The sequence below is a fragment of the Neophocaena asiaeorientalis genome, unplaced genomic scaffold, assembly GCF_003031525.2.
Source record: "Neophocaena asiaeorientalis asiaeorientalis breed wild unplaced genomic scaffold, Neophocaena_asiaeorientalis_V1.1 scaffold223, whole genome shotgun sequence".
Classification (NCBI taxonomy): domain Eukaryota; kingdom Metazoa; phylum Chordata; class Mammalia; order Artiodactyla; family Phocoenidae; genus Neophocaena; species Neophocaena asiaeorientalis.
The window spans coordinates 1,012,475-1,036,782 of NW_020175045.1; the positions used below are offsets into that span (position 1 = coordinate 1,012,475).

Below are 24,308 nucleotides of genomic sequence, written 5' to 3' on the forward strand. Positions count from 1 at the left end.
GCAAGGACCAGGCAACTGAGGGTCCTCCCCCTGGGCAGCTGTGTTGAGGGCTTAGGGATCTAATTCCTATCCACTGGCATTTTGCGGGAAAGATGGAGATGAAGCAGCTGGACTCCAGACTGGAAGGCAGCTGGAGATGTGCCCCAGCCATGGCCAGACTGGGAGAGCCAGACGCCCCGCTGTAATTCACAGGGTTTCAGGTGCCCAGCGGCAGCCACTGAAACCAGGGCTCGCTAGGAACACAGAGACGTTCTGCTTCCTGTGCAAGGGGCCAGCAGCCACTCGTTTGCCCGGCTTATTGGGACATTAAGCTCCTGCCTCAGGAGACCTGTGCTCTCCCCCTGAACCCGAGGCCCCGCCCCTGGGCTATTTACTGCCCACGCTGCAGACACAGCACGCTGAGATGCCCCCTCCACAGCCCGCCTGCTCCCCCTCATTCCCTAAGCTCACCCTGTCAGAACTGGTCCCTCAGATCAGTGACCAGAGGACCGTAAAAGAGGGGGTCATCGGGGGGACTCTGAAAAGGGCTTGGCGAGCGCTTTTCTCCAGGGTCCGGGTGGGGGGCGTGGAGTGCTGGTCACTGAACCCACAGGGATCGCCATGTCTAAAGGGGCCAGAAGGGAGCCATCAGAGTGCCGGGGTGGGGGGAGGGCATGAGAACAGGTGGGGGAAACAGAGAATAGGATCTAAATGATGGAGAGCGGGGAGGAGAAGGCGGCAGGGCATGAGGCAAGCGTGGCCTTGTGGCCAAATCCAGGAAGATCTGTCCTGCTTCTTGGGGGAGGGGACGGAACAAAAACAGAGTAGGTTTTTAAGGGTCTGGGTAAACACACACGAGACTAAACCCAGAAACGCCTTCCAGAGAAGCTGGAAGGTGTCCAACCCTCACCTCCGATGACACACGTGCAGACACATGCTCAGGGATCTAGTGATACGTCCTTAGCGTTTTACAGAAAAAGCCACTTCCCACACCAACCCTGGGAGGGAGCTACCATCACTCCTCCCACTTTACAAGTGAGGAAACAGGCTCAGAGCTTTTAGTGCCTTGTCTCGGCCCACAGGAAGAGGGAACACCGATGCCTCGTCTCCAGTCTGTGATGAAGGTAGATGAGACAAGGGACGTGGGATCAGGAGACAGGCCAGAGCTGCAGATCGGCAGGAAAGCATGGGCTCACGGGTTTGGGGAGACAGGTGACAGCACCTTCACAGCGTGGGCGGAGGAAGGTCACCTGAGCACATACCTTGTAGCCCAGTATGAGCCCGTTCTGGTCCTGCTCGGGCACCGAAGCCCACGTCAGTAAAATCTGGGTGGAGCTGACGGCCTCGGCTGACACATTTTCAGGGGCAGCTGAAGGAACTGCAGAGGATGAGTTAAATAGATTGGCACCCAAAGTCTAAAGGCTTCTGCTAATCAAGGTCTTGAAACAGCAGTGTGTTCTGAACTTTTGCAGTCCTCAGATTAAACCTGCACAGAAATGTAAATCTCTCTAATATTAGCAACAAATTCCATAGATCCTGGGTATTTAGGAGCTCAATTTTACCTGAGTCCACCCAGCAAGAAAATAAGCTTCGTCTGAGTCTTATATTAACTTCTGAGAACTGTGACTTTCATCCTAGATGGAAATCCTCACTGTCACACACCCGTTTACTGACATCTCCAAACGGGGCACTTTGTGGGGGGTAGGTGGGTGGAGAGGGGAGGGGAGGGGAGGTTTACCAAGTGCACATCCCTGTGTGGGAGTAACAGGCCCCAAGAAAAGGGCAGCTCTCAGCACCCCCAGAGCCTCCACGGTCAAAAAGGAGAACACGTCAAGTTCACGAATCTCATGGGTACATAACACGTGATGGGGCTGTGGCATCTTCTCAGTCACCCCCCAGGACTGCCCTGTGGGCTGGTTCACTCTTTCATCCATTCGCTCACCCATCCATTCGCTCACTTATCCATCCATTCGCTCACTTATCCATCCATTCGCTCACCCATCCATTCGCCCATCCATCCATTCGCTCACTCACGCGTAAGTACTTCCTCCTCATGGCACAGCCACTCTGAAGGTGACTCTGTTAGTCAGTTAGTCTGAATCCGGAAAGTAACGTGTGTTTGCACGACGACAGGGCTCCCAACCTGTGATTCCTAGAGCTCCTACCCTGAAATGATTTGGTCTTTGTTGTGGGTTGAATTGTGTCCCCTCAAGCTCGAATGCTGGAGTCCTGACCCCACTACCCAGAATGTGACCTTATTTGGAAACAGGGTTGTTACAGATGTAATTAATAACATGAGGTCACACAGGGGTAGTGTAGGTCCTAATCCAATAGGACTGGTGTCCGTATGAGAAGAAACAGATGTGCACGTGGGGAGAACCCCCTGGCAGGACTAGGCTTGTGCTGTCACAGCCCAGGAGCTTCTGGAAGCTGGGGGCTGGCTGTGACAGACCCTCCCGGCCCCTCTAGAGGGGGGGTAAGGATCTGCTGACACCTCGGTCTCCATCTTCTGGCCTCCAGAACTACGAGAGAATATGTATCTGTTGTTCGAAGCCACCAGTTTGGGTCCTTTGTTACTGCAGCCCCAGGAAATGAATACAGGCTTTAAGAAAAACCTGCCAGGATTCACGCTGGGCCTGGAAGAGGCGCTGCTCCGTTGTCGCAAGCTTGACCTGGTCGTTCCCACAACTGGCAGGTCTGAGATGGAGAGAAGAGGAGGCCCAGCAACAGGCTGCCACCTCACAGGGCGAGCTTCTGGGGGGACACTGAACCTGGGCTCAGCCACCTCTGTCCTGGGAGGGCTGCAAGCCCCCGGAAAGGGCGACTTCCCTGGCTCGATGCCCAGGAGGCAGTGGCCCCCCTCCCCTTTGTCCACTTGCTACACTGACTGTCCTCAGAACTCAGGCACCAGACCGGCTGCCAGTGCCCACAAGACAGAGATGCCACTGTTGGTGCCTGTTAGTCCCAAGCACAGGGGCCCTCCTGGCATTTCTGGAGAGAGAAGATGCAAGTCAGCCCACTGGGCCAATAAAAGTTTTTTCTTCCCAAATATGTCAGTTGAGAGTCATTCATTCCGTCATTCAGTCATTCAACAAAAGAATATTAATTTATTTGAGCAGATACGTGTCGCAGGAAAAGAATCTTCATGGTTTCCGGTTAACTCAGCCCCCTGAAGGGGAGCACGCTTGCCACACATGCCACCCTGTGCCCCCTGCCTCTGGCGGTGGCTCCCATGGCGTCACCTGTGCTCTCTGTGCCCCCACCGGGTGTCGTAACTTCCGAGGCAGTTACCAGGACACTGTTTACACCCATGCTTATTTTACAAAAAACCGAGGGATAAGCTGGCACCTGGAATCAACTGTGAATTAAAGGAGTCATTATCGTTCAAAGAGAAGGTAAGCCTCCCATTTATCTAACTTCGTTTTCTGACTTTATTTAGAATCAGGTGAGAGCAGAAAATATACTCTATGCCCAAGACACTAGTGCTATGTTCTAAACTCCCATCCCTGTCTGTGAAGAGAGAAGCCATTGTCATAGCAACACCAACGGTCAACCTCTCAATCCTTAACTGCTTCCTTCGGGTTAATCTTTGAAACCATAAATGCCCAATTCTCACTGTAGATCTACAAAGAATAGCTGATTTTCTAAGATTCAGTGACATGTGCATCCATTTACTGGCAGGCCATCCACATCTCCAGAGAATGAGGGCAACCCTGTGATCCCAGCAACTCAGCCCCGGCGCCTAGAACACAGCTGGTTTCCTAATGAGAAGACAGGCGGAGAAAATCGCAGTGTTGAGGATGAACATTTCAGCTGATTCGAGTCCCACCAGGATAAACTCTGCCATCTAATTACAAAGTATTTATGTTTTTAAGATTTGAAAAAAAAAATCTTACTCATTACCTAACTTGAAGGAGATTCAACTTTCCCAGCCTGATATCTTGAGTTTTGAGACCATCCCAGAATCTCCCCTTTCATTAAAAACAATACCACTTAAAATGCGTTTTTCCTTCAGTTGTTCTCTCTTCTCTACAGGGTTTCTCACCCCTCAGCTCACAGCTACTCCTCATGTAGTCTCTTTGATTTTTAGGGCCTCATTTACCCTTATAATACATTATAATATATCATAAGGTGTCATGAAACCAGCTTGACTGCACTTCAAAACTGGAAACCTCATTTAAATGTGGTTCAAGACGTTCTGCTCGGTGCCTCCATCGCTGGCTTTCAGCGTCTGCACACCGTGCTGTTTCTAAGCACTGATGGACGGCTATCTTCACGGAGGTGACGCTGGGTTCCAGAGGTGGGAGTGCAGCTCTCCTCTCCCCACCAGTTCTCTCCAACCCCTCTCCGTCCTCATCAGTGATGGTGGTAGCACTCCGCCAGTGGGCCCGTGTAGCCCCTTCACCCTCTTTGTCCAATGCTGAGCAGTGATTGGCAGGACAAGTCATCCGAAGGGGCTGAATTCTCTGCTGGGGAGGCTACCTGCCCAACCTCGGCAGCACCAGGGAAGGCAAGATATCAGAGCTGCCACAGCTGGGAGGGGCTTGTGGGTCAGAGGTGAGAAGCTTCCTGTGGCAGAAGGTTCTGGAAGCTCCATTTGGAGGTGGGGGTACTGAACCCCTCCAGGACCAGCCCCAGATGGAGGGGCCAACATGACAGCACCAGTTTCCCTAGAGGAGAGAACAGCCTATAATGGGTCCCAAGGAGCCCACTCTTCTGGTATTAAAAATATCTGAGGGCTTCCCTGGTGGTGCAGTGGTTGCGAGTCCGCCTGCCGATGCAGGGGACACGGGTTCATGCCCCAGTCCGGGAGGAGCCCACATGCCACGGAGCGGCTGGGCCCGTGAGCCATGGCAATCAATAACCCTATTATCAAGTTGTAATGGAAACACCTGCTGAACCAAAACCGTTCTCTTCTCCAAGAGATATGTGTTGGACCAAAACGTCTCACTGAACAAACATTCAGTTAAAAACGAAAGATAATTTTCTGTAAGCCATAACCCTCAAAAGAAGAAAGAACGGGATAGCTGGCAAAGCAAAGGGTAAGCTGTAGGAACAATTCTCCCTCGAGATCAGAAGCTTTCTCAGCAAGCGAACTATGAGTCTGGCCACAGTCAGCCCCGCTGGCCTGCACGTGGTCCTCTTCTGGCCACACGTACACACATCTGTCAACCGAGACAAAAGCGAGCCCACAGTGCTTTTCTGGATACAAAATCTATACCTCAGACAACGACACTGTTCGGCAAAGTCTTTTCAGAGTCCACGTAAGAGACGATCCAAGATTGTCTGAGGAGAGCAGAGGTAGAAGAAAACACTGGAGTGAGTTCACACATAGAGCGATGGCCTCTGACCGCCGGAAAGATGGCCGCGCGGCAGCTGGAAGGATTTTTACAAAAATAGAGTCTCAGTGCAGCAGTTTTGCCACTGGTTTACTTTGTTCTTTGAAAACTTACCCCAAAGTATTATTTTCTGTTTTGAATGACACTTTCTTCATCTTTACGTAACACTTAGTTTGTTGTTTTCTGAACAATATCCTTGGAAAGTGTAGCCAGGCGTACAAGTTGAGGTTGACAGTTATTTACTTTGAGCTCCTTCAAGACCATTATTCCATTGTCTTCTGGCCTCTCTTGTTCTTGAGAAGCTGGCTCCAAATGGTCTTTGGAGGCAAGAGGCCTTTGCTCCAGATGTCTTGAAGACTGCTCTTTGGCTTCCGCATTGCAGGTGTGCTGCAGTGCACCTTGGTGCAGACTTATTTTTATTTATTCTGTTCAGGATTCATGTCTTCAGTCACATACATAATGTCTTATATCAGTTCTGGAATTTCTCGGCCATAATCTCCACGTATTTCCTCCCTCTCATCCCCCCCCACCTTTCTCTTCTGAGTGTCATTAAATGTATGTTGGACCTTCTCATTCTGTTCTTTATGTCTCTTAACCTCTCTATCATACTTTCAATCTTGATGTCTTAGCACTGTATTTTGAGGGTTTTTTTTTACTCATTTGCAGCTTCCAGTTTGGTAATTCCCTCTTTATCAGTGTCTAACGTACTTTTTACCTCAATCAGAGTGGTTTATTCAGTGACTGTGTTTTTCCTAAAAATAAAAACAAAACTGTTTAAAATGATATTTTAATCTCTACTTAAAGTTTTCATGCTTTCCTTCAATAATTAAATACTTTAATATTTATTTCCAGTTTTACTGAGATATGATTTGCATATAACATTGTGTAAGATTGAGGTGTACAACATACAACATGTCGCACATTTTAATCTCATACACTGCAAGATGATTACCACCACAGCATTTGCTAACGCCTCCACGAGGTCACGTAATTACTCTTTGTTTTTCTTTTTTGTGGTGACAATGTTTAAGATCTATTCTCTTAGTGACTCTCTCTCTCTCTTTTTTTGAATTATAACTGACATACAGTATTATACTGCTTCCAGTTGTACAACACAGTGATTCAGTTCTTAACAACTTTCTATAATCACTATGCTGTACATAAGGTTACTCAGAACTTACTCATCTTCCTACTAAAAGTCTTTTATTAATTTAAATGTACTTATTACAGTTTGAGGTGTCCAGCGTGGAAACAGCTGCTGGGAGGTGCTGGCTTCCCCTGGCTGCCCTCGCGTCCCACACGGGCTTCCAGGGTGACCTCTCTGCTTTTGTACCTGTGGAGCCTTGAGAAGACAGGACACACCCTGGGCTCAGGAAGCCTCCGAGGAAACAGCTAAGTCACAATGGAGCTAGCTCACCGTCTCAGACTTTCTACCTTCTTCTCACCCCTCGTTGGGCGGAGGTCAGGAAGGTATTGAACAGCCCCCCCCCCCCGCCCCTGCCCCCCACGGGATACGTCAAGCACTGGGAGAGCATCATGGGTAAGGGGATGGTGAGAGGAGCAGAGACGTTCTTCCTTTTCAGGAGAAAACCTCACTATTTCAGACTAGTGGAAAGAGCTGTCCTGTGCGTCCTTAAAGTGTCAGCAACACTTTCCTCTGTTTCTACAAACTCGAACCAGGCCAGTAAGGGTCCTGCAAACCATGTTGACCACAAAGCCTAGAAGAAGAGCATTCTCCAGAGAGACCACTGAAAGTTTTCCTTTCCTTCCTGACCGTGAGTGGTGCCCCGAGCCCCGCGGACGTGAGCAGAGGGGTGTGTGCCGTTTCTGGGCAGGTGTTAAGACACAGGTGCGCCCACCCTTTGCTCATTCTTCCCCTCCGGCAGCTGCATGCAGATGGCGGTTAATTTACAGGACAGCAGAGCCTGGGTCCTTGAGTCACCTCATGGACGAGAGCCACCCAACAACAAGAACACCCATCTTAGGCGGTAATGAGAGAGAAATAAACTACCGTTGTGCTAAAGCAATCGAACTTTTGAGGGTCTATTTTCTAGCACAGGGGAGGCTCAACACATCACACGCATGACTTTATCAGGAGGAGGTCCCGAACACCTTGCGTTATAAAGATCTCCTTAGAGTCTCTGTACACTCCTACTTTTCATCATTGGTGGTGAGAATTACCCCTAATTAAAAAGGTAATAATGCGAGTCTAGCCCCTGGTAGAATTCATCATCAATTTCAAAGCAGCGTCATGGGCTCTAATGCAGTTGGACCTAATTACTCAGGAAAGTGTCAACATAGACACGGCAGGGGAGTGGGGGATGAGCCAGCGAGATGCCAGTGACAGTGCGGATGCTCTGCTCGGTCTCCAGGGAGACACGGGGAGGGCCCTGCCGGCCCTCGTCTCACCTGACTCCCGTGTCCGGCCCCGCACGGACTCGCTCCAGGGCCCGGCCCCGATGGCGTTGAAGGCCTGCATCTGCAGCTCATACTCTGTCCATTCCTCCAGCCCCTCGACCGTGAGCTCCCTCTCCAGCCGGTCGCTGATGACTTGGGCCAGCGCAGTGGACGGGAGGTCGGGGCGCCAGCACGTAACTCTGTAGCCCACGGACTCGGGGTTCCCATTGTACTGTGAGTCGGGCAGCGGCTGGAAGTGGACAACAGCCCGCGGTGAGCCAAGGTCTTGGAGCCGCCCCCCGTGAGGGTCTCCACGCACGGGCCTGTCTTAGGGGGCCAAGTCCACGGAAGAGATGTTCTGGGGTGAATATGCTTATGACCTTTATTCTACTTTCCCCTGGAACTTTTCTTCTGTTAATTAAATGAAGTCCTTTCAGTAACTTTGGCTGGACATAATTTCTTTTAATGCATTTCAGCTTAATTTTGTGGGGAAATGTTCTGATTCAATATCAACCTGGCTCTCTTACAAATACTGAGTATTGGTTCCGTGTCAACCTGGCTTAAGGACTTAAGGGGTTCAGCCTGTAGGGCCAGCAGCTTTCCTCCCCAAAGAATATTCCTCGGTTCCAAGAAGCCAGTGAGTCGTGCTGCTAATTAAAGACAGCTGGGGCTGGCCTGGGTCCAACACCGACTGTAAAATGCAGTACTTCCTGGTTTAACGGTGAGATTAGTTTGGACCGGGACAAGGCAAGACTAGGAAATGACTAAGCTCTGGGCTCCCACGCAGGTCCCCCACCTCCCAACTCACCACCCAGCGGAGCCGCAGGCTGGTCTCGCTTGCGGTTCGGACGGTGATGCTGGTGGGGGCCACGTCCGGGGGGGCCTGCAGGGTCTGGATGACCCGCGAGGACTGACTGAAGGGGCTGGCACCGACGACATTCACCTGCCTCATTCGGAACCTGGAAGCAAAGCCGACGACCGGAGTTACTCTGCGCAAGAGGTAATGTGGGAGGACGGAAACCCGCCCACAACTTCCGGGCTATGAGGTGGGCGGGGGCAGATACGTGTCTGCCCGCATCACAGAGGCCATCGCTCAAGGCCGCGCTCTTTCCACCTGGTTTCGTTAAAAATGTGAATTACATATGTGGCCTCTTTCCCTAAAAGCCTCCACAGAATGGTAAACGCACTGCAACTCAGCAATTTCCCGTTCCAAGGGAAGCGTGACTGGATGGGTTACGTGGCCACAATCTGTGCCATCAGATGCCCTTGGATGGTTCAAGTTTAGTGCGAGACCAGGGGACTAGAGCTCAAGTAGCTCTTTAACGGAAGTGGAATGTCACAATGTCGCTACGCGATGACAGCTTTGAAATTCCAGCGTCTCTTAATGACCAAGGGTGCCCTGCAACCCACTCTCTGTTGGTTCAGGAGACGAGCAACGGCCCCAGACTCCACACCCTGCGACTCTCACCCCATCGCTGACTTGCCTTTTTCCTTGTCTGTAAAACGAGGGTGGAATTAGATGTTCTTTAAGGTCGATGTTAATGTTCTCAGTTTTTCTCTCTTCTTTATTAACATGTACAACTCTTCGAATTGAACTTATATACCAGACAAATACCCTAAGTAGACATACATATTAATTATAGGGGCTTCCTAAATTTACGTGATTTTAAGACAGGTTCACTGATCTCTAATCACACTTTCTGATCTTTGAAATAACTGTATAGCTTATACTAATTTCCCACGGCAAGTCTTGCATCCCAACAGGTCATTTTACGCTGAATGTTCTTCTCTAAAAACAAGTGTATCTTGATTCATCTGCTCTAATCTTAGGAAGGATGGTAAAATGAATGTAAGTTAAACAGCATCCCTCATCAGGTTTTTTCCAGAAACCCTAAGCCTGCTATATTGTACTGAAAAAGTGTCCTTCGCAAAAAGATGGAAAATCTCACCTTTTACTCCCTGAATTAGTGACTCTTAGTCTTTTGTTCCCCGATCTTATGAAATGTATCCATCCTGGCAGAACAGCGACTTTATCAAACTCAGCATCTGGTGATAACTGGAAATTCCACCTCCTTCAGTGACCTTATGGGGGAGTCACGATGTCTCTACCAGCCCATGACCACCCTACCCTTCGTTAAGGCCAAGGATGTACTGCCTGGATAGGTTTCAGGATCAAGGAGCAAAGGTTAAATGGCACATTAAGTGCTTGATTACTGCTAGTCCTGGGTGGGGAGGGGGAAGCAGAAGGGTACTCTGAGGACGCCTGCTTTGTGTACACACAGCACGGTAACAGTCCCCAGAGGTCGTGGAGTTTTGTAAAGAAAAGCACCACATCTCCAACCACGTGGGCCTTGGCTACTGAGCCTAATGTACCAGCCATGCTGCTGGCTGCCTGGTCAGCGGCGTTGGTAGTAGGGGGCGTGGCTGACCTAGCATCGGGTACCACCTCCCTGGAATAACACTCGACCGTGTCTCGTGCCCCGAAAGGTTCAATTTACTGTTATGGCCACCTGGAAGTGTCTCGCTTACACTCATGCGGCCAGGTTTCACTACTGCAGACGGGGCCACCTGTGGGGGGCACCCCCTTCCTTGTGTGGGGTTCACGGCCCGCCGCTCTCACCTGTAATGAGTGTAGGGCGTGAGGTTCGGGATCTGCAGCGTCTGGGCGTCAGGTTCATTCTCCTCCTCGTAGAGGGTAACCCACTCTTCCTCGTCGCCGACGGCTCCGACCTGGGGAAGGGAGGTCTTGGGACCAGCTGGACGACACAGGGCGGAGGCTGCCATTCATGTACGTGCGGCCGCCCAGTGTCCCCCACGAGTGGGGCGAGTTGAGTCCTGCATGTGCACACCCCCAACTTGTGCCTCTGAGACGTGGGCTCCTCTGTCCCTGCCACTGGGCCTGGGGGGTTCCAGTCACCAGCTCACAGTCAGGACCTGGGCACAAGTACCCGAGCGCTCTGAGGCCGCGGGTGCAGGAGAGGACCTGGCCGTCGGGTCCTTCATTCCTGCTGAGGGGATAACTCGTCAGAGAAGACCTTCCCAGGACCCCACGGGACCTGGGTGGCCGGGTGTCCTCACGGAGGGTTCAGAGCCACTTCCACTGCAGCCGAGCAGGGGCCTCAGCCTTTCCCGCTCCCACCCTGACCCCTTCTGCCCAAACACACACCAAAGACACCGCCGCTGGCCGGGACACCGGAGGTCCTTCCGCAGGGGACTCGCTGCTGAGGTGGTAAGGACCCGCCTCGGGGCACAGCTGGGCCCTTTCCAAGTGGGGCGCCCTGCCCGCCCTCTGGTCCTGCCCAGGGACCCACTCCTGCTGACTTTATTCCCCGTCTGTGAAATTCCCGTCCAGTTGGCTGCCCTGAAGGTATTTTCATGTGGCTCTGACCCTTCCAGGACCACCCAGCCTGCCCCCGAGCCACACATCTCGTGGTTCTCGCCACCTTCTGAGGCAGCTTCGAATTCTGCCTGCCCCAGTCTCTGTGCCCCAGTCGCGCCGCCTCGCAGAGCCCCAGGGCCTGTCCCCGCGAGAGAACAACGGGGGGACACGAGTCACCACGAGCCAGGGAAGCCTCTGAGTTCTCTTCATGTCCCTGCATCCCTGTCCCAGGCAGGCTGGCAGGTGGTCATGGGAGGGTGGCACGAGAATTCAGACGACCTTGGTAAACTGGAGAAACGGACGCGGAGGATGAGAGGGGGACAGCAAACGCGGGGCCGGGCGGCACGAGTCCCCAAGAAACTGAACGCAAAACTCCAAATACCCTCGACTAAACACGTGGAAGTGGCTTGGCAGCTCCTCAAAAACCTAGAACCACCACATGACCCAGCGGTGACCCAGAAGTGCAAACTGGTTCTCTCGCGAGTCCTTGTACACACACGTTCACGGCCGCTCGGCTCGCAGCAGCCAAGGGAAGAAGCAGCACGAGTGTCCATCAAGGGATGATGGAGAAGCAAACCGCGGTGCAGACACAGGATGGGCACCACTCAGCCGAGGAGAGGAGGGGCCCCGACACCTGCTACAGCGTGGGCGGGTCTCGAAAGCGTGATGCTGAGAGAGAGGCCAGACCCCAAAGGCCACGTACCGTATGATTTCATTTCATAAAATATGCAGAATAGGTAAACCCATGGACAGGGGAAGGGGCGTGGCAGCCTGACGGGCACGCGGGGCTGGGTGGAGCCCGGCAAAGGTTTCGGAACCAGACGGAGGCGGTGGGTGATGCCGCAGAGGCGCTCACTCGTGAACCGTACAGGCTAACACGGTTCGCTTTATGTTTATCGTGATTTCACCTCGGTTAGAAAGCATCAGAATAAAATATGGGATGACCAGCCACAAACACATGGTGGGGAAAGGGCAGGAGGCCAGAGCGGGTAACGAGCCCGGGAAGCAGCGCAGCAGCGAGCCGCCCAAGGGACATCGGGAGGACGCGGCCGGAGTCCGGGGCCCCGCACCGAGGCGGCCAGCTCTCCGCGTCTGCAGCGCGGGACCCCACAGAAGGGGCTGCGGGTCGGCTGTGGGGCTTTCCCTCTGCTGAGTGTAACCTACAAGTGTCGGGTGGGGACACCCGAGGTCACCACCCCGTCCCCCGCCCCCAGCAGCGCTCTGGCTTCTTTTTAAAAGACCTGGATTTGAATGGAGGCCGCATTCTGGGGGCTCAGGTGGGTGCCGCGTGTCTCCGCAGACCCCGCCTGCCGCTCTACCTGTGGGCCCAGCCGTCACGACCTAATGGCACCATATAGTCCCAAGCGCCCGCGTGTCTGCAAGACGCACCCAGCCCTCCGCTCCTTCACGCGGCCGGCGAGCTCCTTCTGGTCTGGGCAGCACCAGGCCTTTGGGAAGCCCCCATGAACGGGACCCCCTCGCCCCCCACTATCCCCCCCCACAGGCCGCCAGAAGGCTCCTTCCACGTGCCCCAGCGCAGGCAGGGCTGATCACACCCAGTTCTCGCTCAAACACAGCGCGTGTTGAAGATCCGTGCTGCTCACGGATGAGGGAAGCAGCAGGTGCGAAGGTGGCTCAGGGGAGAGCGCCCGAGGCGGAGTCTGAGTCAGTGCGGGGAAGGAAGCTGCAAGGAGACGGCAACGTGCGACGTGAAACCGGTTAGAAGAGCAGCACAGCGGCCACCTCTGGGTGTGCGGCTTCTACAGGTTTGCAGCTCACTTCACAGGGTCTGGGCCAAATCCTAAACAGGAAGTCAAGCACAGTCAGAGTCCTTAAGGCAAAGGAGCCTTAGGCAGACCTACTCAGCAAGGCTCTAGTTCTGGCTGGCGCCTGCAACCTGCGGCCCGCAGGTCGAACCCGGCCCACCTCCTGCTTTGTAAATAAAGTTTCACTGGCGCACGGCCTCGCTCACCGGTTCGTGTATGGCCGGCCCCACGTTCATGCTCTCACAGTGGAGCCGCCAAGCTGCAGTGGAGACCCCCTGGCCCCCGAACCTATGTGTTTACCACGCGACCTACCCTGCCTGCGTCCCGCCACAGGGCACGCGGTGTGCCTTCCGCCTCCTCCCGAGGCGTCTTCCACGCTTGCTGTCACTTGTCCCACGAGCCCCCAAGGTGGGTCCAGGGTCTGACTCGCCACCGCAGCCCCAGCACCTCCCCCAGGGTCCAGCCCAAACTCGGGGCCCGACCCGTTGGTTTAACGCACGAATGAATACACAGACAAACGTGTGTGTGACTTCCAGGGCAGTATTGAAAACGGGCCGCCTGGCACTGAGCTCCAGAAACAAATTATTACCGAAAACATGACTGTAGTTCTAGACCTCGGCGGCGGCGGGGGTTAAATTTCTACAATAAAAGGGTTACATTTGGATCTAAAGAGACAGGAGCCTTCTCAGTGCGGAAGGGGAGTCCTCTGATCCCTGCTGGGCTCCTTGGGCTCTCTGGTTGGATTTCAAGACCATCACGACGACGGACTTTCTAGAAGCAAGCGGCCGCTCCCTGCGATGCGCTAGGCAGAGAGTGTGGCCGGATTCTTTAAGGATAAAACCGACCCGAGCTCCGTGGGGAGGCTGGGATTTTAACAATTTCTTCCTTCTTTTTCTTTTAATGCTGACAAACAGCACTTTACAATACTTATTACAAGAGCAGAAGTGCCACGCGTTTCAAATGCCACTCAGCGGGGGTGGCCATTAGGGCCCACCGGGAGCCCGCTGTCCTCTGCTAAAGCCCCCGGGGAGGCTGCCCCACTGCCCACCTCCACGGGAGGGCTCTGGGCCGCTGCTCCCACGGCCCGCCTGCACTTGGCGCCTTCGGACACGCCTGCTCTTTTAGTTCCTGGGGTCCCAGACCCCGCCAGCCTCGCCAGGTGGTTTTTCCATCAGAGCCCGAGTTGCCACGGCCGCCGTTGCCACGATGAGCTCAGCAGCCGGAGGCCAGGGATCAGTGGCCACTCGGAGGACAGGCATTAACCTGGCCCACAAGGTAACTGCACGTGGCGACGCAGCACGTGGACCTGCAGCTGTGCAGGGAGACGACGAGCCGGACGGGGAGGGTGGGAGGCAGCAGCTCTCCTTTCATCCAGAGCTAAGGAGAGGGGAAAAGATGCGCCAAGAATCCACCCTATGGAAACCTGCCAAACGCTGGTGTCAGGAGGGAAACCTGCCTGCCAAGCAACCTGCACAGCTCCCGAGTCCCTTCGGGCTCTGAGCTGTGTCCCCATGCCTGAGCCAGTGGAGCCTCCCAGGGAGCCCCAGACAGCTGGGGCCCCTCCGCGTGGCACTGCTGGCAGATCGCGGCACAGCCAGGAGGGGACTCAGGGTGGACAGGGCTCGAGGCCAGTTCCCGAAGAGTCTGGACAGCCTGCGACCCTCGTGAGCTGGTGGGGGCGGGGCGGGGTGCCTCTGGCACTGACTGAGTTTTCCTGCTCCGAAACAGCCAGAAGCAGGGTCCCTGCCCTCCCCGCTCCCCGCTCCTCCCCAGTACCTTGCTAGTTGCTTATTCATTTACTTTTTAACTATTTAACACTCTTTTTTTTTTTTTGCGGTACGCAGGCCTCTCACTGCTGTGGCCTCTCCCGTTGCGGAGCACAGGCTCCGGACGCGCAGGCTCAGTGGCCATGGCTCACGGGCCCAGTCGCTCCGCGGCACGTGGGATCTTCCCAGACCAGGGCACGAACCCGTGTCCCCTGCATCGGCAGGCGGACTCTCAACCACTGCACCACCAGGGAAGCCCTTTACCACTCTTCTTATGTTCAGAAGCAGGAGGGCTGTGAAATGACCATTTGGTCCTCTGCCTTAAACGTCCCTCGATCTCAAATGCTGCTCTCCTGGGTCTGTGACCCTGGGTACTCCTGGCCCCGTCTGGCTTCCCAGCCACCTCTCCTCTGCTTCCTCCTTTGCCCGCAGTGACCCCGAAACAACATCTTCCCGGGTCTGTCCCGGCCCCTCCTTTCTCCCCTCAGCAGTGTCCTCCTTCCTCCTGGCATTTGGCGTCCTTCCATGAGGACGGCTCAGACCCCGGCACGGCCTTCGTGCCTCTTGACCGCCGGGAGGACGTTCCTGCTTCCAGCCTCTGAGCCAGGGCCTCACCCCCAAGGCCTGCTGCCCAGCCCCCTCCATCTGCCCGATGCTGGGAGGCCCCTCGGCCTGTCTTACCTTCACTTGATTTCACTGACAGGACCCCAGTTTAGAAGCTCCTGACCGGTCGCTTGAACTATTTGGATAGTCAAGCTCAGTGACTTAAAAGAAAAGAATGACATCTCTTAGAAAAGCCTCTCTTCCTCAAAACAGACCAAAGTTCAGGGCCGCCGGCTAGCCTGCCCTTGCGTCTGGTCATGGCCACTGGCCTAGCGAGCCTGCTTCCCTGATGAGCAGCTAGAAAGTCACAGGTCAGATGGAGCCCCCGGCTGTTGATCTCAGGAAGGCCCCCCTTCCCCATCGGTCACCCTACACAGCCCAGCCTACAATGCCCACAGCACTCAGGCCTCAGAAATTTCTGGGCCTCACCTGTTGCGGCCATAAAGTGAGAGACCGAGTCGTCATCCAGTTCGGACGGCACACGGCTTTACCCGCCGGCCCAGGCTCCACTGAACGGCCTTCACTGTCTGCAGACTCGAGGCCGACCCCCCAGTCTCGCCTCCCCCAACGCGCGCCTGGGTTTTTGCCACCTTACCCACATCCCCTCTGAAATATCCGTCCAGGAACCAGTTTTTCCATAAAGTCCTCCCCTACCCAAGAAAAGGCTTCTCCTGGAAGCCACGTGTGCACGCACGACTGTCCCTGCACTGGGGGCCCCTGGGGGCCTGCCTCCCTTGAGTCTGTGGGCCCCCTGTGACTGGCCCAAGCCCCACACACAAGAGCGGCTCCACGACACCTGGCGGCTCGGGACCGGTCTCGGCACCCCGCCCGCCCTCCAGCTGCAGTCTCCATCCGTCCTGCCGTGGGACCCCGGACCCCTGGCTCCTCTCCTCCCTGCCTCGACAGCGAGGCTGGCGTCCTCCACGTCTGTCACAAGTGTGGGGGGACGGCATCTGTGCCTGTCCCTTCTCTCCCGTGAGACACAAGGCCTCTCAAGGACAAACAGGACTGCCCACGCCATCCTGCGCCCCGTGGCGGGAGTTGGTGCCACTTTCTAAGATCCTGCAGTGCTGGCGAGGAGCGGGGTGCGTGTGGAGGGTCGGGAAAGGGACTGGGACACCGGAACTGGCCCGACACATGCTCGTGTGATGCGGGGACCCGGCCCTGGGCTCCGAAGTGAAGGTCCGTCGGGAGACTCTGCTGGGGTGAAGCGTGGGGAGTGCCGAGACACCCTGGTACATGCTCAGAGACCAGGAGACGCAGGCTCTTGCCGACATTTTCGGACACAGACAATCTCCACCCTTAGTAAAATGCTGCAGGCTGCTCGCACCGGCTCCTGCCTCCCCTCCGGTCTCGCCTCCCATCACCACCAGCTCACACGGGGCCCGACCATGCAGCTGCTCAGCCCTCACCACGTGTGTATCAGCCACAGTTCTAGTTTCTGTATTTCATGCCCTGACATCCGGGGCCTGGCTGACCCAGCTGGGACTGCCCCTCCCAGGGCAGCCGGGTCCTAGAGACAACAAACAACTCACCTGTGAGCACACCTTTCCAATGCAAACCAACCAACCCAGAGCCCTCACCCCACCCCCTCCTCCACGGGGCTCCCACACTCTGGACCACTGTCCCCCTGCCCTCGTCACCCAGGGCAGGTACCAGACAACCAGGGACGGGCCCTGTGCCCCACCGCCTGCTGGAATGATCCAGACTAGCCAGTCCTCAGCCTGCCCACCCTGCCTTGTCCACTCCTTCCACGGAAACCACAGTGAAGTCTCTGGTCCACACTGCCCCCCTCTGCCTCCTGGGAGACCCTGGTGCTTCCTTGTGCGGCCCTGCCCGGCATCACGTGCTCCCTCCTCTTGGGATCTGTGAGAAACAAATGGTCTTTTCAGGGAGTTGTCTCCTGATCCATTGGCCTCACTCTACCTGAATAGAAGTGAAATTCACATTTTAAAACAGCGGGTGCCATGCCTTTCACTCCGCTATTCTCCCTGTTTGGAATGCCCTGCTCCCCATCAAGATACTGTGCATCCTTCAAGGCCCAACTTAGAGTTCACCTCCTACATGGAGCCCTCCTTGATTACCCTGTTCTGTTACCCATTCTCTTTCTGCCACTGTCTTGGCAACATTTTTTATAACAATTCTCACAAGCGTCGTTTCTATTGGCTATTATATTACATCTCAATCATCCCTCCCACATTTCCGCCCAGATTGTGAGTTTCTGGAGGTGGGGACTAAAAGTTTTCCATCTTTGTAATCTAGTATGAAGCATGAATCCTGAAACCTATATGACAGTAGACGCTTAATAAACGTTTGCTGGATGAATGTATGACTAAATGAAACAAGTATAAAACCTAATGACCAGAAAAATGAAACATACAGGCAGATCTAAAATTCCAACAAGAGAATTAGGATGGAAGAGTTTGAGCGGTCCTCAGAAAGAACAGGAAAATATCACTCTTGTAAAATTTAATTTAGTCTGACATTTGTGATTTATATGTGCATTGACCTCTATTTTTTGAAAATGACGTTTGTAGTAAAACGCGTCCCTCAGTTGTACTTGAGTTGTCACTTACTCTGCAGTATTTTCTTCTCCTGTCTTATTTTTAAAAGTCCCATAATAGGACCTAAAAGGATCTGACAGGCTAATGAACAAAAAAGCCACTTCCAACCATTCGTCTTGTACAGATTTCCTACGCAAGTTGAGAAATAAAAGAGAAGAGTCATCGTAAGGGTGTTATTATGGACAATGAAGCCAACAATAAGCATTTTGGAATATCCGAGTGTATATTTCACCGTCACCTATCCCCTCGGTACCTAAGCGCTCAGGCAGAGACATTACACCAGAACAGAGCTGAAGCCCGTCTCGGCAAATTTACCCAGATGGCTGGGCCGTTGTTGAAGAAGCCATCAGAGGAGTGACAGCCCTCTCATGCATCTGTGACAGACTGTTCAGAAAAAATGTCACTCTTTTTCTTCCTATTATGAAAAAGAAATTCGGCCACAGTCAAGGCGTATTACAATTGAAATGGTGACAGATGCTTAGCAAAAGGGCCACAAGCAGCCCTAATGCCCACCCACATGGAGGGAAAGAGGAGAGAGAATTAGCAATCAGAAACCCCCAGCTCCAGACCTCGAAGTGAGGAGATAAAAAGCATCTGGCCTGTGACCCTGCCAGAGACCGAGCACACCGTTGGAGGTAGAAGACACATAGACAAAGGGTGGAAGGTCTCTACTGGGAAAGGGGACCAGGGACGGCTGGACGCGGGATGGTTTAGGCTCCCTGTGACTACGCTCTTCCCCCAGCAGCTGGACGCCCAGCTGGCTTCTGGCTGCACCAGCTGCTCCTTCCCAGCTGCACCCACACTGCCCCCACCAGGGACGCGGCCCACCTGCTCCTCTGACCGGAGGCCCGCATGGAACTCCAGCATCTCCTGTCCTGAGCACCAGCCTGGGGCTGGCCTGGCGGTCGGCTTGACTCTGCAGTGTCTCCCGGGGCTGGACCCTGCGTTGTCTCCATGGGCCTGTGCCAGGAACACTCCTAGTGCAAGGACAGTCCTTCCTCGGAGCCACAGCTACTCAAGCAGCTCTTTGAGTCCAAACATTTGCCTTGGCTTTACTATTTTTATTATGTGCTGTGTTTATCAAGTGCTTAATAAGTGTGAGTCCGACGCTGAGGCTCTCAAGGCATTGTTCTCTCCCAACGTTTTCCAGAGGGAGCGAGGCCAGGAGAGACCGCAGGACTCGTTCTGCGTGCCAGGTCCCCGTCCCTGTGGCCCTTGGCAGCGCGACGGGTCTCCTACACCCCCGGCAGCCTTGTGCCGAGGACGGCTCCTCTCTGATGTGCCCGGTTTCCGCTCTGGCACCGTCTTCGCTGGTCAGCCTGTCCCTCCCCGGCCTTCCTGGGGCCACGTAATTCCTGGCAGGTCCCAGCTGGTTCCATCCTGCGAACAGCCGAGCCCAGCTGAGGATGGAACACTGGATGCTGCTGGGCAGAGCCGGGCATCTGAGTATCTTGTTCCAGGGAACCTCCGATCTTCCTAAGCCTCGATGTTTCCCAACTTGCTATTTAACACTTTTATGGACTGTTAAAGAGAAAAAAATCACTGGGAATGCATACACAGCAAAGTAGACCGTTGAGAGCAACATTTCAGAGAGCTGCTTCCCCGACGTGGGCACACCTCCCCGTCCTCGTTCTAAAGGAGGGTCGTGAACGGAGCCTCCCCGGAGGCCCACGGCTGTCTGCTTCTCCCTCACTTGCCGTGAGGTTCCGGTGCCCTGTTTCTTCCGTGAGTCCCTCTTCCCTCCGCGCTGGAGATGGGGGCACCCAGAGGTCAGCTCGGGACTGGAACCCACCGGCCCTCAGCACGTGGGGAGTGGGTGCAGGCGTGGAGGGGACAGATGAGGACTTGGACGGGCAGGAAGGCTCCCAACCTGGAACTCCCAGGCAGCGTGCTGGCTGCAAGCCCAGCAGCCTGGGCCTCAACTGTGACAAAACGAAGTGTTTTTCCCGAGAACTCAACGCCAGGAGAGATTTACTGGGAGAGGCCTGGACCAGGTATGACGGGGAAACACAGGGCCCCATACACCCCGAAAGCTTTCTCTTGGGGGAGCACGTCAGCAAAAGGAAAAGGAAACAAAGCCTGGCCTTCCACTCTTCAGCCCCTGATCCGGTCCCTTGGGGGGACGTGTACTTGGGAGACAGAGCGTCACTCCACCCCGCACCCCGAGTTCTCTGCGGAAGGTGTGTCTCCAAATGCCACCGCCGCAGACACTGCTGGGCCACCTCGGGCATCTGTGAGCGCCTCGCCTGTGGCTGCTGGGCACTGGCCCGCCACCTCCGCTGCTCTGTAGTTATCTAGAGACCAGCACTCAGCAGCCCACGCTGCGTTTTATGAGCCCGTAACACTCCCTGAAACAGTGCCTGTTAAGAAAATGGCTCCTATCATGCACAAATAAGCACTAAATGGGCTTTTTCTTTACATTTTCGGATGGAACCAGCTTTATCTGCACCCAAGTGCTACCACCAGCATCTTCATTACAGAAAACCTTGCTCAGAGCAGCCTTTGGGGAAGCCCGGGTGTTATCTTGGCTATGAGACACAGCCAACAGCTGTGAACGGCGGGGCTCCCAGACGCACCGGGCCGGCAAGCAGGATCAAAGGAAAAGACGTCACATTTGCAATCGCCCCTTTTACCGCACGCCATGAAAGCGTGGGAGGAGATGTTTTGCTCACTCTACAGTCAAAGGTTACTAATTAAGCAAAGCATTACGGAACCAGAAATACCCATAAAAGCTGCTATTTATTTATTTATTTTTGCGGTACGCGGGCCTCTCACCGCTGTGGCCTCTCCCGTTGCGGAGCACAGGCTCCGGACGTGCAGGCTCAGCGGCCATGGCTCACGGGCCCAGCCGCTCCGCGGCATGTGGGATCTTCCCGGACCGGTGCACGAACCCATGTCCCCTGCATCGGCAGGCGGACTCTCAACCACTGCGCCACCAGGGAAGCCCCCCGTTCATTGATTTTTGAATGGACACCCTGCTGTAATATGCCTTCAAGGCTAGTAGGAACCGTTCACAGATAAAAGCAGGATTCGTTTGCCCCAGAATGGATATTCACGCTAACCTTTGCCACATCGTTGTGATATTTTCTTGGGATAACTTAGCATATGATTGAAAACCAGTTCCAACGAATTTGCCCGAGCGAATGGATTAGTACAACATAAACCAGGTAGCACTCTGTTGGTGGAGTCAGGGCAGAGGATGGAGGAAAGGGGCACCTCGTCCACGTGGCAGGAGGAGTCGTTACAGGGGCCGCGTGCGTGTCAGCTCTGGGGCGGGATCGGCTCGGGCCCCTACCCACCGAGTGACGGCATGCTCGACACATCCTCTAGTCTCCTCTTGGCCAGGAAACGTCTGTAACCCTCACCCCTGGGGTTTGGCACTAAGCTGCTTTTTATAGATGAACATTTACTCTCTAGGAATACTGAAACACAAATGGTTCAGATAACGAGTTTCAGGAGAAAAAATCACCTTTTCGGTTTTGAAGTTCCAACCGTCTGCACCGCTACGAGAATTTTTAGACTTGCTGAGCTAACGTTAAAATATTTTAGAAAGACTATTTCAAAGGGACCTCCAGTTCTGGAGATATGGCAGACTAGCTAACCCGAAAAGCCTCCGGCCCCAAAGCCAGAGCAGAGCTGGACAGAGTGTAACAGACGCAGAACAGATGCATGGCTGGGCGCGAGGGGAAGCAAGGTCCGTGCCTGGAGGCCAAGAGTGGGAAGTGAGGCTGCAGCTAAACTCGCCGTGAAAGCTAAGCAAGCACTGACTGTGAGAGAAGACGGTAATTGTCATCGGAGCCTTCGCGGATGTAGGAAACAAGGAAGAAGTGAACACTGGACACAGCCACGAGTATGACTTGGAATTAAGGAATTTTAGAATCCTGTACCACTGGGAGGAAGATAGAGATAATGGTTAACTTCAGCTTTTGATAACTTAAGTTTGCAAGTTAAAAGTCTTAGGGCAGCCTTCATCCTTCCTTCCAGAAGGTCAAGGCAAAGGAGCTTATCCGGACCTGTGCAGAGAAGGTGTCCACCCGGCTCAAAGGACTGGCCGCATATGGGGGACCCGGCAAGTAAGTAAACAGAATGAGGATACTGGGAGCAAAGCAGGGCTAGTATAAATGTGGAAAGGGGGGTAGCCTGAGTAAATGGATGCGACCGCTTCTCAGTGTGTGCAGACAGATACAGAGACAGACCTGGATGTAGACCTGCATGCAGGTGAGCGCGTGTGTCTCCTAGCTCTGTGTGCTGAGAGGGCCCGGGAGCTACGACACCCTAGGAGCAAGGAGCACATCTAGTGCCCAGATCTTGCTTTCTAAATACCACTCTCCACTGAAAGGATCCAAGTTTCCTTGGAGAATGGCTGGGAAGGAAGGTGAAAGAATAAGATAATCCAGGAACATCTTGTGCCAGAAGGTAAGGAGGTATCCCTGTAACTGGAACATGTGAAAAGAACACAGATGCTGGCTGGAGGGCCCCCCACGGGTCAAACGTAGGAAAGTCTGAGCATCACTGTAAATAATGACAGCAACGGATCACAGCCTGTTACATAAAATAGGAATCCGTGAGTCCACGCCGATATAAACAAATAAATGAATAAATAAGTGAGAAGAGAAAGCTTACAGCCTGTTACATAAAATAGGGATCCGTGAGTCCACGCCGATATAAACAAATAAATGAATAAATAAGTGAGAAGAGAAAGCTTACAGCCTGTTACATAAAATAGGGATCCGTGAGTCCACGCCGATATAAACAAATAAATGAATAAATAAGTGAGAAGAGAAAGCTTACAGCCTGTTACATAAAATAGGGATCCGTGAGTCCACGCCGATATAAACAAATAAATGAATAAATAAGTGAGAAGAGAAAGCTTACAGCCTGTTACATAAAATAGGAATCCGTGAGTCCACGCCGATATAAACAAATAAATGAATAAATAAGTGAGAAGAGAAAGCTTACAGCCTGTTACATAAAATAGGGATCCGTGAGTCCACGCCGATATAAACAAATAAATGAATAAAAAAGTGAGAAGAGAAAGCTTACAGCCTGTTACATAAAACAGGGATCCGTGAGTCCACGCCGATATAAACAAATAAATGAATAAAAAAGTGAGAAGAGAAAGCTTACAGCCTGTTACATAAAATAGGGATCCGTGAGTCCACGCCGACATAAACAAATAAATGAATAAATAAGGGAGAAGAGAAAGCTTACAGCCTGTTACATAAAACAGGGATCCGTGAGTCCACGCCGACATAAACAAATAAATGAATAAATAAGGGAGAAGAGAAAGCTTACAGCCTGTTACATAAAACAGGGATCCGTGAGTCCACGCCGACATAAACAAATAAATGAATAAATAAGGGAGAAGAGAAAGCTTACAGCCTGTTACATAAAACAGGGATCCGTGAGTCCACGCCGACATAAACAAATAAATGAATAAATAAGGGAGAAGAGAAAGCTTACAGCCTGTTACATAAAACAGGGATCCGTGAGTCCACGCCGACATAAACAAATAAATGAATAAATAAGGGAGAAGAGAAAGCTTACAGCCTGTTACATAAAACAGGGATCCGTGAGTCCACGCCGACATAAACAAATAAATGAATAAATAAGGGAGAAGAGAAAGCTTACAGCCTGTTACATAAAACAGGGATCCGTGAGTCCACGCCGACATAAACAAATAAATGAATAAATAAGGGAGAAGAGAAAGCTTACAGCCTGTTACATAAAACAGGGATCCGTGAGTCCACGCCGACATAAACAAATAAATGAATAAATAAGGGAGAAGAGAAAGCTTACAGCCTGTTACATAAAACAGGGATCCGTGAGTCCACGCCGACATAAACAAATAAATGAATAAATAAGGGAGAAGAGAAAGCTTACAGCCTGTTACATAAAACAGGGATCCGTGAGTCCACGCCGACATAAACAAATAAATGAATAAATAAGGGAGAAGAGAAAGCTTACAGCCTGTTACATAAAACAGGGATCCGTGAGTCCACGCCGACATAAACAAATAAATGAATAAATAAGGGAGAAGAGAAAGCTTACAGCCTGTTACATAAAACAGGGATCCGTGAGTCCACGCCGACATAAACAAATAAATGAATAAATAAGGGAGAAGAGAAAGCTTACAGCCTGTTACATAAAACAGGGATCCGTGAGTCCACGCCGACATAAACAAATAAATGAATAAATAAGGGAGAAGAGAAAGCTTACAGCCTGTTACATAAAACAGGGATCCGTGAGTCCACGCCGACATAAACAAATAAATGAATAAATAAGGGAGAAGAGAAAGCTTACAGCCTGTTACATAAAACAGGGATCCGTGAGTCCACGCCGACATAAACAAATAAATGAATAAATAAGGGAGAAGAGAAAGCTTACAGCCTGTTACATAAAACAGGGATCCGTGAGTCCACGCCGATATAAACAAATAAATGAATAAATAAGTGAGAAGAGAAAGCTCTTTGGTTTTTTAACGATAAAAGTCCAATCAATAAGTGTAGAAGAAA

General features: G+C 52.9%; 1 protein-coding gene across 1 annotated transcript in view; it reads right to left on the bottom strand.

Annotated features, from left to right (window-relative positions):
* Window positions 1-24,308, bottom strand: part of SDK1 (sidekick cell adhesion molecule 1) — a 536,415-nt gene that overhangs the window by 113,467 nt on the left and 398,640 nt on the right. The window contains exons 23-26 of the mRNA XM_024763505.1: window positions 10,336-10,445; window positions 8,524-8,674; window positions 7,728-7,965; window positions 1,240-1,357 (exon numbers count right to left, since the gene is read on the bottom strand). Of these exons, the coding sequence (XP_024619273.1) occupies window positions 1,240-1,357; window positions 7,728-7,965; window positions 8,524-8,674; window positions 10,336-10,445 (617 nt within the window). The remainder of the gene's footprint in view (window positions 1-1,239; window positions 1,358-7,727; window positions 7,966-8,523; window positions 8,675-10,335; window positions 10,446-24,308) is intronic.